The sequence below is a fragment of the Bacillus rossius genome, chromosome 1, assembly GCF_032445375.1.
Source record: "Bacillus rossius redtenbacheri isolate Brsri chromosome 1, Brsri_v3, whole genome shotgun sequence".
NCBI classification, from domain to species: Eukaryota; Metazoa; Arthropoda; class Insecta; order Phasmatodea; family Bacillidae; genus Bacillus; species Bacillus rossius.
In genome coordinates, this window is record NC_086330.1 from 5,104,329 (window position 1) to 5,118,612 (window position 14,284).

The 14,284-nt window shown below is 40.1% G+C and overlaps 1 protein-coding gene across 1 annotated transcript in view; it reads left to right on the forward strand.

The window, feature by feature from the left end:
- The first annotated feature begins 2,016 nt into the window (after positions 1-2,016).
- LOC134531475 (ankyrin repeat domain-containing protein 6-like) overlaps positions 2,017-14,284 on the forward strand; it is a 34,650-nt gene continuing 22,382 nt past the window's right edge. Inside the window, exon 1 of the mRNA XM_063367188.1 lies at positions 2,017-2,227. Within this exon, the coding sequence (XP_063223258.1) occupies positions 2,073-2,227 (155 nt within the window). The 5' untranslated portion in view covers positions 2,017-2,072. The remainder of the gene's footprint in view (positions 2,228-14,284) is intronic.

Consider the following 14,284-nt stretch of genomic DNA (forward strand, 5'->3'; position numbering starts at 1 on the left):
AGCATGTTACTGAACAAATATGATAATTAAATGTTCCACTATAACAGATTTCGTCAAAACAGTGTCATTTTTACTGATACAAGTTGCACTTTTTCAATATAATGATTTGTAAATAAACATGTCTAACTTTCGGAGCAAATAAAATATCTGTTGGGGTATTTCTGTGTTTGGGAAATGTTCCAAGGTCTTGATTTAAAAATAAGTAACTAAGAACAGTATAGAGATTGAAAAAAATAAACCTTTTCTAATCTGTTTTATTAAACTGTAGTACAAATGTCATCATGCTAAATAAATTACTGACATGATTATGTCAGCTCCATTATTTTACAAAAAAAAAAAAAACTGTACAGTGTGGGAAGCTTCCTCTATGGTTCTCACTGCAGTGTTGTCTGATGTTCAGTCTAAATGGTATTCGTACCATAATTCAGTGGTACCACCATGTCAGCAAGTTGGATGGAACGTGAAAAATGCCATCTTTCAAATATTTGACTAAATGCATGTATGTATCTTTCAGTACGTGTGGACAGCTGGTTAGGTTAGCTACGATAAAAATGCCGTGGGATGTTGTGAACAGTTGGTTAGGATGGGTTAGCTACACTCAGGGACATGACCAGACTCATCTTGGCACCCTAATTTCCCCCCCCCCCCCCCCCCAAACCAACCATACCCAAAACCCTTCCCGACAACACCTCACATCGCCACCTGAAACTAATTTCATTATTACAATTGTTTTTTTTATTCAACTTAGATGGTACATGAATAGATTTATTTGCAGTCATTTCATTTTTAATACACCACAAGTTGGATAGTACGCTTGAAATACAATTTCTTTTAAATAGTTGACACTATACATGTGTGTCTCTTTCAATTCAAATAATGCAGTTCACTTGCCCTTTAACATATTTTTGTGTTCTAACACTAATGTATTCAAGTAAATATCTGTAGTAAATATTACTCTGCTAGTTTAGCGCCTCCCCCACCAACCCAGTTACGTCTCTGTCCAGCTCCAAGTAGTTTGCAGTTCCACTGCTACCGTCAGATCGAGTATTGAATTCGTCAGCAAAAACTTAATTTCATTTTAAAACAAGCGTAATGTATCGTGTAAAGGCCTAAATACTGACTGGATTTGTGGCCTTACCTGGGTTCAAATTACAGAGGGGCCAAAATTACGTACTTAACAATGCTGTATCTGTAAAAATGAAGAACGAATGACGCAAACACCGAAATAGTACAATAAAGCAAGCAAACGTGACAGATCTAAAGCTAAGATTAATTAAGGAGTTAATTTTTCACACATTTTTGAATCCCTGATTGTCAGAAATATGTAGAAAAACTAGAAACAACCAGTTATTTAGAAGATAATAAGAACAATTGTCTAGGAATAATCATTTTGGCACTTTCTGGGGAAAAAAAATTATTGTAGGTACCGTTAAAGGTTTTTTTTTCGGATTATTATTATTATTTTAACTAAATAACCTAAGGTTTAAATTTATGCACAAGATTAAAATAAAGAGTGATTTCCGATTTTAATGGCAAAGAACCTCATCTGTGGAACAACGGGCACGCACCGGGAGGACAGGAGCACCGCTTGTACCGATGTCGTGGCACCAGTACCTCAGTCCTGGCGCGGGTACCACAGCTACGGCGCGTGTACGAGCACCACAGTTCCAGCGCGAATACCAGAGTCCTGGGCGCGGGTACCACAGAGTGCCGGCGCGTGTACCACAGTCATGGCACGTGTACCAGAGTGCCGGCGCGAGTACCACAGCAGTCTCCTGGCGCGAGTACCAAGAGTGCCGGCGCGTGTACCACAGTCTCCTGGCGCGTGTACCACAGTTCCGGCACGAGTACCATAGTTTGGCACGAGTACCATAGTTATGGCGTGAGTCGTAGAGTGCCGGTACGAGTATCACAGTCTCCTGGCGCGTGCACCACAGTTATGGCACGAGTACCACAGTTCCGGTACTTGTACCATAGTTTCGACACGGGTGCCATAGTTCCGACACGAGCACCACAACAGTCTCGTGGCGCGCGCACCAGAGTGGGAGAGGCAGCAGGGGAGGACGCCAGAGATGGACGCGCTGCACGACGCGGCGGGCCGCGGCGACGCCCCCGCCGTGCTCGCGCTGCTGGGGGCCGGGGTGGACGCCGACCAGCCCGACTGGGCGCGCTCCGGGGACCCGCCCCTGCTGCGCGCCGCCGCCGCCGGCAGCGCTGACGTCGTCAGGTCAGCCGGCATCTTCATTCCTCCGCCTGCAGGATGAACTACACAGTTATACCTACACTCGGTCAAGTGTCACCCCCTGATTGGCTGCTGTCTTGTGAGACGTCCCAACGTAGCAGACTGTGATGCGATAAAGCTTTGGGTGGGTGTTTCTCATTGGCCCAGAGTCATCCAGGTGAGTTTTGAGCCAATGGCAGAGGCAGCACTGAGGTAAAACAATTTGTATTTTAGCCTATCGCGAAAGGAATTCGCGAATTTTTCCGATCACCGCTCATACGCACGACGAGAAGACTGCGCGCCAGTCCAGAGGAGACACCACGCTAGAAGCACCAGCGAGCGTGGCGCTTATCATCCCGCCTCGCTTACACTAGGTGAACCCCTTGATATGTTGGTTCACCCTGATGGTTGGACGGAAATTAAACTTCTGTCGCTATTAGAATACACGTTATGCGAAACGCGCAGATCACGAGTTATAGTATAGTAGAGTATAGTTTTTTTTGACGTGACAACTTCTAATAAATCGATTAACGCCAGCTGCACGCACGAAAAAGGATGACTCATTGTCCCGTTACGCTCATTGTACGCTTGCGCCGCATCTATTTCTCTTCCACTCGATTGGAACAACCATCGATTTGACTTTTTCGAGGCACATTAAACTTGAAACACTCCCATTCGTTTCCTACTTTTCCTATCATCGTCCTATCCTTAACAGAATAACACAGATTGGAAGAAGTTAAATAGCAAACATGTATCAAAGTTATTGTTAAAATAATCTCTTCGTTAAAGTAATAATCATATTTGAATTCATGAGTGCAAATAAAAGTAAATTTATCAATTAAATTGTATATTTCATTTCACACCTTTGTATCCATACAAAAGAGTGATAATTCAATAAAGAGATTCGATTTTATTCATAAAAGTATGCAATCATTTCATCAATGTTTTGTTATGACGTCGTCACGTTAAACTATCGTCCGTAAACCGACTTTACAGACAACCAATTTTTTTAATTTTTTGTTTAGTTTAGGTGTTTGAAAACTCGTACGTAAGTATTGGGGTGGAGACACAATTATTTAGCCTCGCTGCTCTGTGTGCGATCGTCGAACTGTCGGGGCCTCGCGAGGCAGCCAGGTCGCGAGCCTGGGCGCAAGGAACACGGGTGTCGCCAAGGGCGAACCTGCCTCGTGCGCCAGACGTTCGCGCGCCTCTACAGACAGACGCGGCGGCACAGATAACCGAGTTCCACGTGTCTCGGTAAACGTAAAAAATAATTGAAGGCAATGTAAAATTAATTGAAGTCATTGTAAAAATTAAATTGAAGTAACTCATTTTCTTAAGAGGAATGACAAATTGTTGATATATTTCATAGATTGCTGACTATTATAAGATGTATCTTCAATTTCGGACATTTCGGGTAGTAATTATAATACATTATAATGCTACAAGTTTAATTTCATCAAAAAACAATGCCTCGCGACTGAAATTGATCTCCTACATTGTTAGTTGAATATTCGTACGTAGTATGAATTATGATGAAGATATATGAATTTGTATATTAACTGCTGTTTTTTTTTAAATTGGTAGTAATGCCGCATTTACTAAACGATAATCGTTTTATGAGGTGAATATTGAACCGCCTGCCTGCATTGTCATTGAAAAATGTAATAGTACGACGAAAAACTATTTTAAAAAAAACGGGGGTTGTCTGTAAAGTCTCGGTTTACGGACGATAATTTTACGTGATAACGTCATAAGAAAACATTGATGAAAAATTGTGTACTTTTTAATTTTCAAATATTATTTACAGTTTTTGCAAATTTAATTTAAATAATTTGTTTAAATATAATCACGAACAATTAGTTAAAAAGCCAGCCTTAACTTTTTTGATATTATAGAAGATTTTCTCGCACGGTGGTTGGCCTGTTCTTGCACGCTCGGCTCAGGCGGAACGTGACAATTTTTCGTGCGTGCAGCAGGCGTTATAAGACGTTATCACGTGAAAAAAGCCGTTGTCAAAATGCACCGGGACTACGTGACACATCCCTGGGTGACAGTCGCGCCAGGAGACCACAGCTGTTCCTGGAGACTGCTCAGACTGCTTCTTGGAGGAGGGAGCGACCACAATGCCCCGCGCAGCGCGGTGGCCACTTCCTCTCGTCTCCCGTCCACTTCCTGTTCTCCTCTTCCGGTTGATCAGCCGTCTCTTCGCCCTTGCTCGCGATGCCTCGGCCTAGTCCCTGCAGTCGGGCGCTGGTCCCTGTTCGGCCTTTGGAATCCCACCCGCGATGGCATTCACAAGTTTTACCGTCTCTTTGAAAAAAAAAATGGGTTGTCTGTAAAGTCGGTTTACGGACGATAGTTTAACGTTGCAACGTCATAACAAAACATTGATGAAATGATTGCATACTTTTATGAATAAAATTGAATCATTTTTATTTTAATAATAAAAGAATAAATACTTGAAATTATACTAGTAATCAGATTCATTTTCTTATGTACATTTGACGTAGAAATTATTTCATATTACACATTTATAAACAAAGTTTTAAGTTTTCACTTCTGTCGGTGCGGCGCAAGCGTACAATGAGCGCAACGGAACAATGGGAGTAACGGGACACAGCGTAACGGGACACTTTTTCGTGCGTGCAGCCGGCGTTAATCGATTTATTAGATGTCACGTCAAAAAATTATAAATAGCTACAACTGTTTGGCCAGCGATTTTTCAAAATTAAAAAAAAATTAAAATAAGCGTTTGATTAAAAAAAATTCCAAATCAAAGTTTTATTTCAATGGTCCACAAATCTAATCTTACACTTCCCACTCTTCGTCTGTACAGTCGATCAAAAGCAATCATTTATCCAGTCATGTTCGCAGGCTTTCACGCCCATAGTCTGAAGTAGCTTGACTTCTGGGTTGTAGCTGCGACCTTGGGCGAATAGTTCACCGACGTCGACCGAAACGTGGGTGAATTATTTGCCAAGGACACGGCTACAACCCAGAAGCCAAGCCACTTCATTTATCTAGTCGTTTCGGTGATAATCAGTTTCGTGTCTTGGAAAATAACGCTCGGAGGGATGTGCCAGATACTACTGGCTAGCTCACACAGCTGAAGGAGTGCAGATGTCATGTCTTCTGATCGCTCCAAAGGATCAGTCGACAGCAGTGTTGCCAAATATAAGCTCATTTCTTTTTTGACGTGACAACGTCTAATAAATCGATGAACGCCGGCTGCACGCACGAAAAAGTGTCCCGTTACGCACATTGTTCCGTTACGCTAATAAATTGACTAAAAAATTATGGTTATTCATATAATTACAGTTTATTTATATGAAAACAGTTTATTTATATGAAAACTTGTTCATAATTGTATTTAAACTTTATAGCTAAACGCCAGGTTTTAAAATTAATTACAAGTCACTACACGTGAACTGTTTTTTCGACTGTTTATAAAGTGAAGTGAAAAGTTAATGTGGTTTTCATTGCTTATTGCAACAACAATTTCGGCAATAAAGGTTAATTATTCTTGCATTTTAAAAATCTGATTACTAGTATAATTTCAAGTATTTATTCTTTTATTATTAAAATAAAGATTCAATTTTATTCATAAATGTATGCAATCATTTTCATCAATGTTTTGTTATGACGTCACGTTAAACTATCGTCCGTAAACCGACTTTACAGACAACCAATTTTTTCATCAGCGGACAAAGTAGGCTGTGAAGAGGAGCCTGCTACACCTTTGTATTTTTTTTGTGGTATGTACTATGGTATTGTGATGACTCCAGACATATATGCTGATATTATGTAAACATAAGAATCACTAGCGGTGAGAGGGATAGCGTTTACTGCTGCTAAATGCCTTGTAGATATTGTCTTAGCACAAGCTCTGGCATCTTGAATGTTTTTGAATCCAGGGTCTAGCAAGCAGGACATTGAAACCAAATGATTACCTACCTTTAATGTTTTCAAATCTATGTTTTTATTACCTCGTACTTCAGTCTCTCTGCTACACTGCTGTCACTAGGCATACTTAAACAATTGATCTGAGCTTTGTGGACTTGACTATCGGTATGATTATGCTGATGATAAAATATACTTCTCGCGGGACATTTCCGTGGTGACGTATTCTATTGGCTTCAAATATATTATATCAACAATATAATGCTTTATTGGTTATTTAGTTTAATGACATAATAGGTATCTAGTAAAATAACAATGCAGACAGTGTGACGTGTGACAGGGTGAATATCGAATTCTATATTTTGTCGCGAGATTAGTGTTCGATACCTGCCAGAAAGTTCTTATATGAGTAAAAATATCAAATTAAAAGTATCGAGTACAAAAGTATCGGTATTGAAAGAAGAATACTACTCTCTCTGGGCCTGACGGTCTCTTTGAAAAACGTGCAGGTACAATTATGTGTACAACCAGGGCCGCGCAATTAATAATTTAACAAAGCAGGTAATAATTGAAATAAAACTACAATCAGTTTTTTGACGTGATAACGCCTTATAAATCGATGAACGCCGGCTGCACGCACGAAAAAGCACAACTCATTGTCACGTTCCGCCTGAGCCGAGCGTGCAAGAACCTGCCAACCACCATGCGAGAAAATCTTCTATAATATCAAACAGGTTAAGACGGGCTTTTTAAAAGCAGCAATTGAAAAAATTTGATTTATTTGTCCAATTTCGTAATTTCAAATTAACAATTTATTGACATTGATTTGACTTCAGTTTATTTCTATAACTAATTGTTCGTGATTATATTTAAACAAATTATTTAAATTAAATTTGCAAAAAAAAATGTAAATAATATTTGAAAATTAAAAAATTATGCAATTTTTCATCAATGTTTTCTTATGACGTTATCACGTAAAATTATCGTCCGTAAACCGACTTTACTGACAACCCCCCCTCCCTTTTTTTAAACTTATTTGAAATTTTTGTTCGCGTGCGAAACAATGCGTTAAGGTTTTCGGGGTTGAGGGTTGGCTCGGATGGCACCCCTGCGCATGCCCGTGGTTACCTACACATGTTTAGACTCGTCGGGAGGCCATTCGCCTCGGCTCAGTCACCGGGAGCAGTCGCCGCTGTGTCGGCGAAACCACGAATAACGATGAGTATGGTTCCCGAGAACAGACACTCGTCAGCTGAGCTGCGGGCGACAGCTTGGAGCTGACCTTTGACCTCGGCGGCGCCCGGCCGGTGACGAAGTCAGAGATTGGCCTTGGAATATTTGTGCATTTATGGTCACTGATAATGATCATTAATATTGTTGCATACAACTTTTACTAACAAGCAAATCTAACTATTTAAGTAAATATTTGTATACCCTCCAAATAAAAACTAAAATTTGGACTCGAGATGGGCTATCGCCCAACCCCCCCCCCCCCCTTTTAATTTTTCCCCACTCCTGTGGAGCCGCGCTTGTACGTAACATCAGATGCTGGCAAAAGCTCAAGTTTCAAGCGAAAGCAAAGAGGAAATTTGGGCATAAACACGCATGTTGTGTGTGCCACACATTAATATAGCATACATGCCTAACATTATATTCACTTTTATACGGCGGCGTCAAGATTTTTGATTACTTTTTTCAGCTACTGCCAACCTAACGGAGTGTTTAAGACAACAAACACGTCCATTCATTAAGTGTATATGGGAGAGGGTAGAATTCACAAGTGTTCAGACCAGACACGGAAGCGTAGGGCAAACACTTTTAATTTATTTTAATTCTAAGGAAAAAAAGGGGAAATTATACAATTTTATGGTAATCGACTATAAATTACGAATAAAACACGTTAATGCACAAAATGTGAAAAATTATAACTGCTGTTAATTTTTATCCCCACCAGAGTCAAACTTATCAAATACAAAAATTGTCAAAATATATTTTTAAGTAGCATAAAGTGAACTCTAGTTGCAATTTTCTTTTAACGCAGAGTTCACCCCGGCCCTCACCAAACAGCGAAATGAAATTCTGCGTACGCTCTTGTCCTCGCTGTTCCGCTGTCCGTCAAATGAAGCGGCCAGGGGACGCAATTGTACAGGTGGAATTTGACCACTAAAAAAGCCGCGCGGTTGAGAAATGCCAACATTAAAAATTAAGTTTTAAATATAAAGGAAACATAGAAATTTCTTAAACATAATGACTTAAATAAAAATGTCATTTTACAAACATCCTTAGTTAAGATTTTATGGAATGCAGTATTAACGAAGTGGCGTATTGAGTATTATTGCCAACCATTATACTTCGGAAAATTTCTTGACAAAGTTGAATTACCTTGGTAGCAATGAAATAAGCATGGCTGCCACGTGCACATGTGCAGATGTGTGCTATTTAAATCGAAGTTATGATTTTCAACACACATTTTTTGGGCTGCTATGCAGTTTTAAAGTATTGAAACAAAAGATAAACACTTTAAAATAGTGTTTTGGTTTTTCCGTATTGGAAAATAGATAATGTGAAACGTTTATTGGTGAATATTCCCAGAAACGAACGACAAAAAAAAAAAAAAAAAAATCGGTTGTCTGTAAAGTTGGTTTACGGACGATAGTTTAACGTGACAACGTCATAACAAAACATTGATGAAATTATTGCATACTTTTATGAATAAAATAGAATCTTTTTTTATTGAATTATCACTATTTTGTATGGATACAAAGAAGGAGTGAAATAAAATCTACAATTTAATTGAAAAATTTACTTTTATTTGCACTCATTAATTCAATTATGTTTATTACTTTAACGAAGATATTATTTTAACAATAACTTTTATACATGTTTGCTATTTAACTTCTTCCAATCTGTGTTATCCTGTTAAGGATAGGATGATGATAGGAAAAGTAGGAAACGAATGGGAGTGTTTCAAGTTTAATGTGCCTCGAAAAAGTCAAATCGATGATTGTTCCAATCGAGTGGAAGAGAGATAGATGCGGCGCAAGCGTACAATGAGCGTAACGGGACACAGCATAACGGGACACTTTTTAGTGCGTGCAGCCAACGTTCATCGATTTATTAGACGTCACGTAAAAAAAAGTCAAGGTAGCCAACGTTTTCTTTAGAAAAATTAACGACTTTTATGTTTTTAAATTGCCGATTAATACCTCACGGTTAAATTAGTTTCAAAGAAAATAAGAGCGTTAGTTACGGCATTTAGTTGCGACTCTTTATCTTCCTTTTCTTGTGGAAGCGTAGCTGCAGCCTCGAGTGAGCCACTCGTGAACTATTCCAATAACATGTGGTTTCCTGTCTGTCTCCCCTCGCCGACGGCAGTGGCTGCAACTTGAAGGCCAAGCGGCGTTGCCAACCTTCGTGCGAGCTGGCAGCGTTGCAACTCGTAGCCACATGTCACCAGGAGCGCAAGAGAAAGATAGCGATCTATGACCCAAAAGGCTATAACGAGAGATATAAGAGAAACCAGGAGCTTACGCAGAATTTCATTTAAAAAAAAGGAAAAGGTGTGTGTGTGTGTGTGTGTGTGTGTTAATAGAACCACTTTGCCCGCTGTTCGATTTCAAAATCTTTCCATTTGTTTTTGGGAATGATATATTTTTTTAAGATTTTTTTTGGGGAGGGGGAGGATATATATTCCCTCCCCCTATCTTGCCCTTGAAAGAAACTAATTGTAAATTATGTCTCTCGTATTTCTCGCGAAGATTAGAGGATTATTTACACTCATTCAAGTAGAGAGGTACCGCTACATTAGCTGAACGATCTGCCTTCAAATCTCTTGTGTGCAGTGGCGTAGCCAGGATTTGTGTATGGGGGGTGTTAAGAAGCATGCCCCCCCCCCCCCCACCGTATTAAAGCGGGGGGTCCGGGGGTCCTCCCCCGGGAAAATTTGGATTTTAAGGTGTAAAATAGTACTATTTTAGCAGTTTCCGGTACTTATATTTAAATATTATAATGGTAAAAATTTTATTAATTTTAATATGAAATTTGTTTGAGTGATGAATAAGAAATTAATTAAAGATTTGGCGCTAAGGGGGGGGGGTTTGAACCCCTAAAACCCCCCCCCCCCTGGCTATGCCCCTGCTTGTGTGTCAGTTTTTAAAATACTTACGGTACTCTCTAAAGTGTCTTCGTGTTATTATAAGTGTAGCCACTTCTACAATGTCATGAAAACGGGTAACAAAATAAGTGTTCATTGTTTTTAAATAAAACTTACTAAACAGCATACATGATATTTTGAAAGTTGGGTATTATACGTCTCGTTACGAGTCCATGTAAGACATTGAGAACAGCAATTAGGATGGACGGACAGTTCAGTGTTTTACCGCCGTCTATAAACAGTTTTAGAGTTGCCGGCAGACGTCACATTCTCGGAAACTGGGGCGCTGAGAAATGATCTCAAACGAGACGCAGACGCGGCGCTAATTGGTCCGGCACGGAACAGCTGGCCAGTAAACAAGCGACAGTTGCCTGCTTTTCGTATCTCCCACCGCGGCGTTGCGTGCGCAACATAACCTGCCGCTGCCCTCAAATGAGTTGCAACTCGCTCTGATAGTGATGACGGGCCTTGCAACCTGCAAACTGCCCATTATTTTCAAAACAGAAAAAGAACTAGCTAATTGGCTACATCAATTTTTTAAGTTATTTAGAAACTTGATGGTTTTTTTCCGATAAGAAAGTTTTCTATTTCAAAATCATTAAATGTGAATTAAATATTGATAACTTAAGAAGCTACTGACACATATAATTAGGCTCAGGATAAAAAAATAACTTTTAATATTGTACCATTTTAACAAATATTTGTTTTAAATTTATTGTTATGATCCATATGCAGCGTACAGATTATGTCACTGATCTTGAAAATTAAATAATTTAAAAAAATAAATCAGTCCATCTATCATGAAAAACATGCTGTTAACTATAAGGTAATATATTCTGAACCTAAGTGCAATGGGTATAGCGCTTATTACTATTGAAAGATAATTCAGTAACATTAATTTTTAAATGCTAGTCTATAAGAGAAATTCTAGTTCCAATATGCTTTCTAATAATAAAAAAAAATATTTTCAAGTGTTTTATAAAAAGTTAGGTAGGTACCTACTCAGTTTATTGTGTCTCAGTATGCATCACACATTGAGGTAGTTATATATTATTTTGACGTCCCTCGGCTTCTGGTCCCCGTTTTCCCGTTGAAATAAATGTCCTGTTATGCCCGTACTGCCCTCGTCGGAGAGGTGTGGGTCCAGGCCAACGTGGCCGGGACCGGGAAAGGCGGGACCTGGAGGGAGAGTGAAGTGATTGCGAGGAATGTTGGTAGGTTGTCGCAAGCAGAACACGGCATTAACGAATTTCACGAGCCGTCTTTTATTAACGCTTATAAAGTCCTGCCGCAGCCTGGCGGAACCGTCGCGGAACAAATGCCCTACCACGGCGACACGGACTCCCTGATGACGGGGCGGTTCTCAAATACGTTTCGGCGCGAATCGTAAAGTTTATTAATGCTAAGCTGACCCAGTGAGAGAGGGCCCGAAGACGGAGCGCTGTACGTACGCGGCCCGTTACGTAATGTTATCTTTAAAAGATTTGTGCAATGGGAGTGCATGACTTGATGTAAGTTTTTGGACATACGCCATTGCTAAGAACTTTTTCTGTTGAAGAAAAACTAATAAATAAAATAAATAAATAAAAATAAAAAAAACTAAAAAAAAGATACAAAAAACACACAAAATTAAGCAAACAATTGCTGTTGTCAACAAGGATATGAACACCACAAAATATTCCGAAACAGGAATATGGTCAGCAAACAAAGAAAAAACAAAGAAAAATGTACTAAGAGAACGAAAAAATCCCCACAAATGATGACAACACAAAAATATTGAAACCCAAAATAATTCAGCACAACAGTTGAAGCGAGACAAAAAACATGACAAAACGAAAAAACAAACAAATACAATAGTTTTACCTAAACAGAAACAAGCGACGTTTCGGGAACTGCTATCTGCTCCCGTCCTCAGGCAGAGACGCACATGGTACGGAAACACAGGTGCGACTGAGAAGGGGCTGGAAAATGAGGGTATTTATCAGAGAAAGGTGTTTCCGTACCATGTGCGTCTCTGCCTGAGGACGGGAGCAGATAGCAGTTCCCGAAACGTCGCTTGTTTCTGTTTAGGTAAAACTATTGTATTTGTTTGTTTTTTCGTTTTGTCATGTTTTTTGTCTCGCTTCAACTGTTGTGCTGAATTATTTTGGGTTTCAATATTTTTGTGTTGTCATCATTTGTGGGGATTTTTTCGTTCTCTTAGTACATTTTTCTTTGTTTTTTCTTTGTTTGCTGACCATATTCCTGTTTCGGAATATTTTGTGGTGTTCATATCCCTGTTGACAACAGCAATTGTTTGCTTAATTTTGTGTGTTTTTTGTATCTTTTTTTGAGTTTTTTTTATTTTTATTTTTATTTATTTATTTTATTTATTAGTTTTTCTTCAACAGAAAAAGTTCTTAGCAATGGCGTATGTCCAAAAACTTACATCAAGCCGTTACGTAATGTTCCGTGGACGGCGAAAAGTTCAGAGACTCGTAGCACCACGTTCGCGTTGTAGAAACTGCCCGCTAGACACGTCTCCCGATGACTCGTAAGTTAACAATGCTAAGCTGATTCGCGGTGGCAGCTCAGCTGCCGTGACCAACTGCGGACGGAGCGAACGTTCAATCCCGAGCGCAACGTGCGCGGCTCGCGGAGCGACGAACACGTCTGTCTCCGCTCGAGACCAGGACGCGACTGCCTCTCCCCGCTCGCCAGCGGGCCGGCGCCCGCGGGTGGCGGGGAGGGAGGGGAAATCGGCCGGCGTGGGAGAGAGCTCCGTCCCGCGGCGTGCCAGGCTGCGATTACATACTACGGCGAAACCCTTCAGAAAGTTATTGAATTATTTACAAAGACATACACGAGACATTAATTACACAGCGAACTTGCACAATAAATAATAAATAAAATAAGTTATTGACATTTAAGACCCTTGATCGATTGCAAATATATATACACAGACATAACCCTCACTGGCATGCTAGGGCGCACGCGGGTGCGTCCCTGGCCGTCGCACTCCACTGGGGACACACAGGGAGGACGTTGACGAGGCATAACGGCCTGAGGGAGCCGAGGAGACACTTGGGTCGACGTCAATTTATAAGTCAAACCCCAGTGGGTTTTATTTAATTAGCTGTGATGGCAATTGGAAATTTATTAAAATTTAAAGTAAAGTGTAAATACACATTTCAGTAGAGTTGAAATTTATTTTTCAGTAAGTAGTTGCAAAAGCCAGTGGATCTGGCAACAATGCACTAACGACCTACTAAACGGGGAAGCCTAAAATGTACATCAAGTTCTGTCCCTGCCCGAACACGCCCGAATCACCTTCGGGGAACCTTGGGTTTATTATATATATTTTATATTTCTCTGTTTATTTTAATGTAGCTATACTAACCTGACCAACCGTCCATAGCGTTTTGAAGTGTTTTAATGTAGCTAACCTAACCGACCACTTTTAATATTTGAATTCATTTTTCCTGCGCAAAAATAAAACAAATCCCGAGGTTGGCGGAAGGTGAATATTCGGGCGTGTTCGGGCAGGGACAGAACTTGATGTACATCTTAGGCTTCTCTACTGAACGCAGGTTTCCCGCGCTCCACCAGCACCAGTTGGGTCAGGGGCGTGAAGGGGGCACAGCAGCGCCACATGTCGCAGTCCAGGGTTCAGGGGCCATGGTGGTTCTCAAGTGGCGCACAAGGCATGGCGGTGACCGTTTGAATGAGTCAGCCAGTTGTTGATCCCTGCACTTGATCTAGTAGAGCGGTGTCACTTGTTTCTCTTCAGCTACAGACACACAGAAAATGCAGGGTAAAAACAAATTTAAAAGGAGCTAATCATTTGATAAACCTGACGCAGTGATGATTTCGAAAAAAAAAAAAAAAAACCAAATATATAACTAAACAGACACCTCAAATTGATATGTGATATGAAAAATATCATATCTTTTTGAATGTATTGTAACTCGTAGGTTTAATGTCAAAATATTTTTTTTCAGAATAAGTTTTTAATTCAACCAACCATA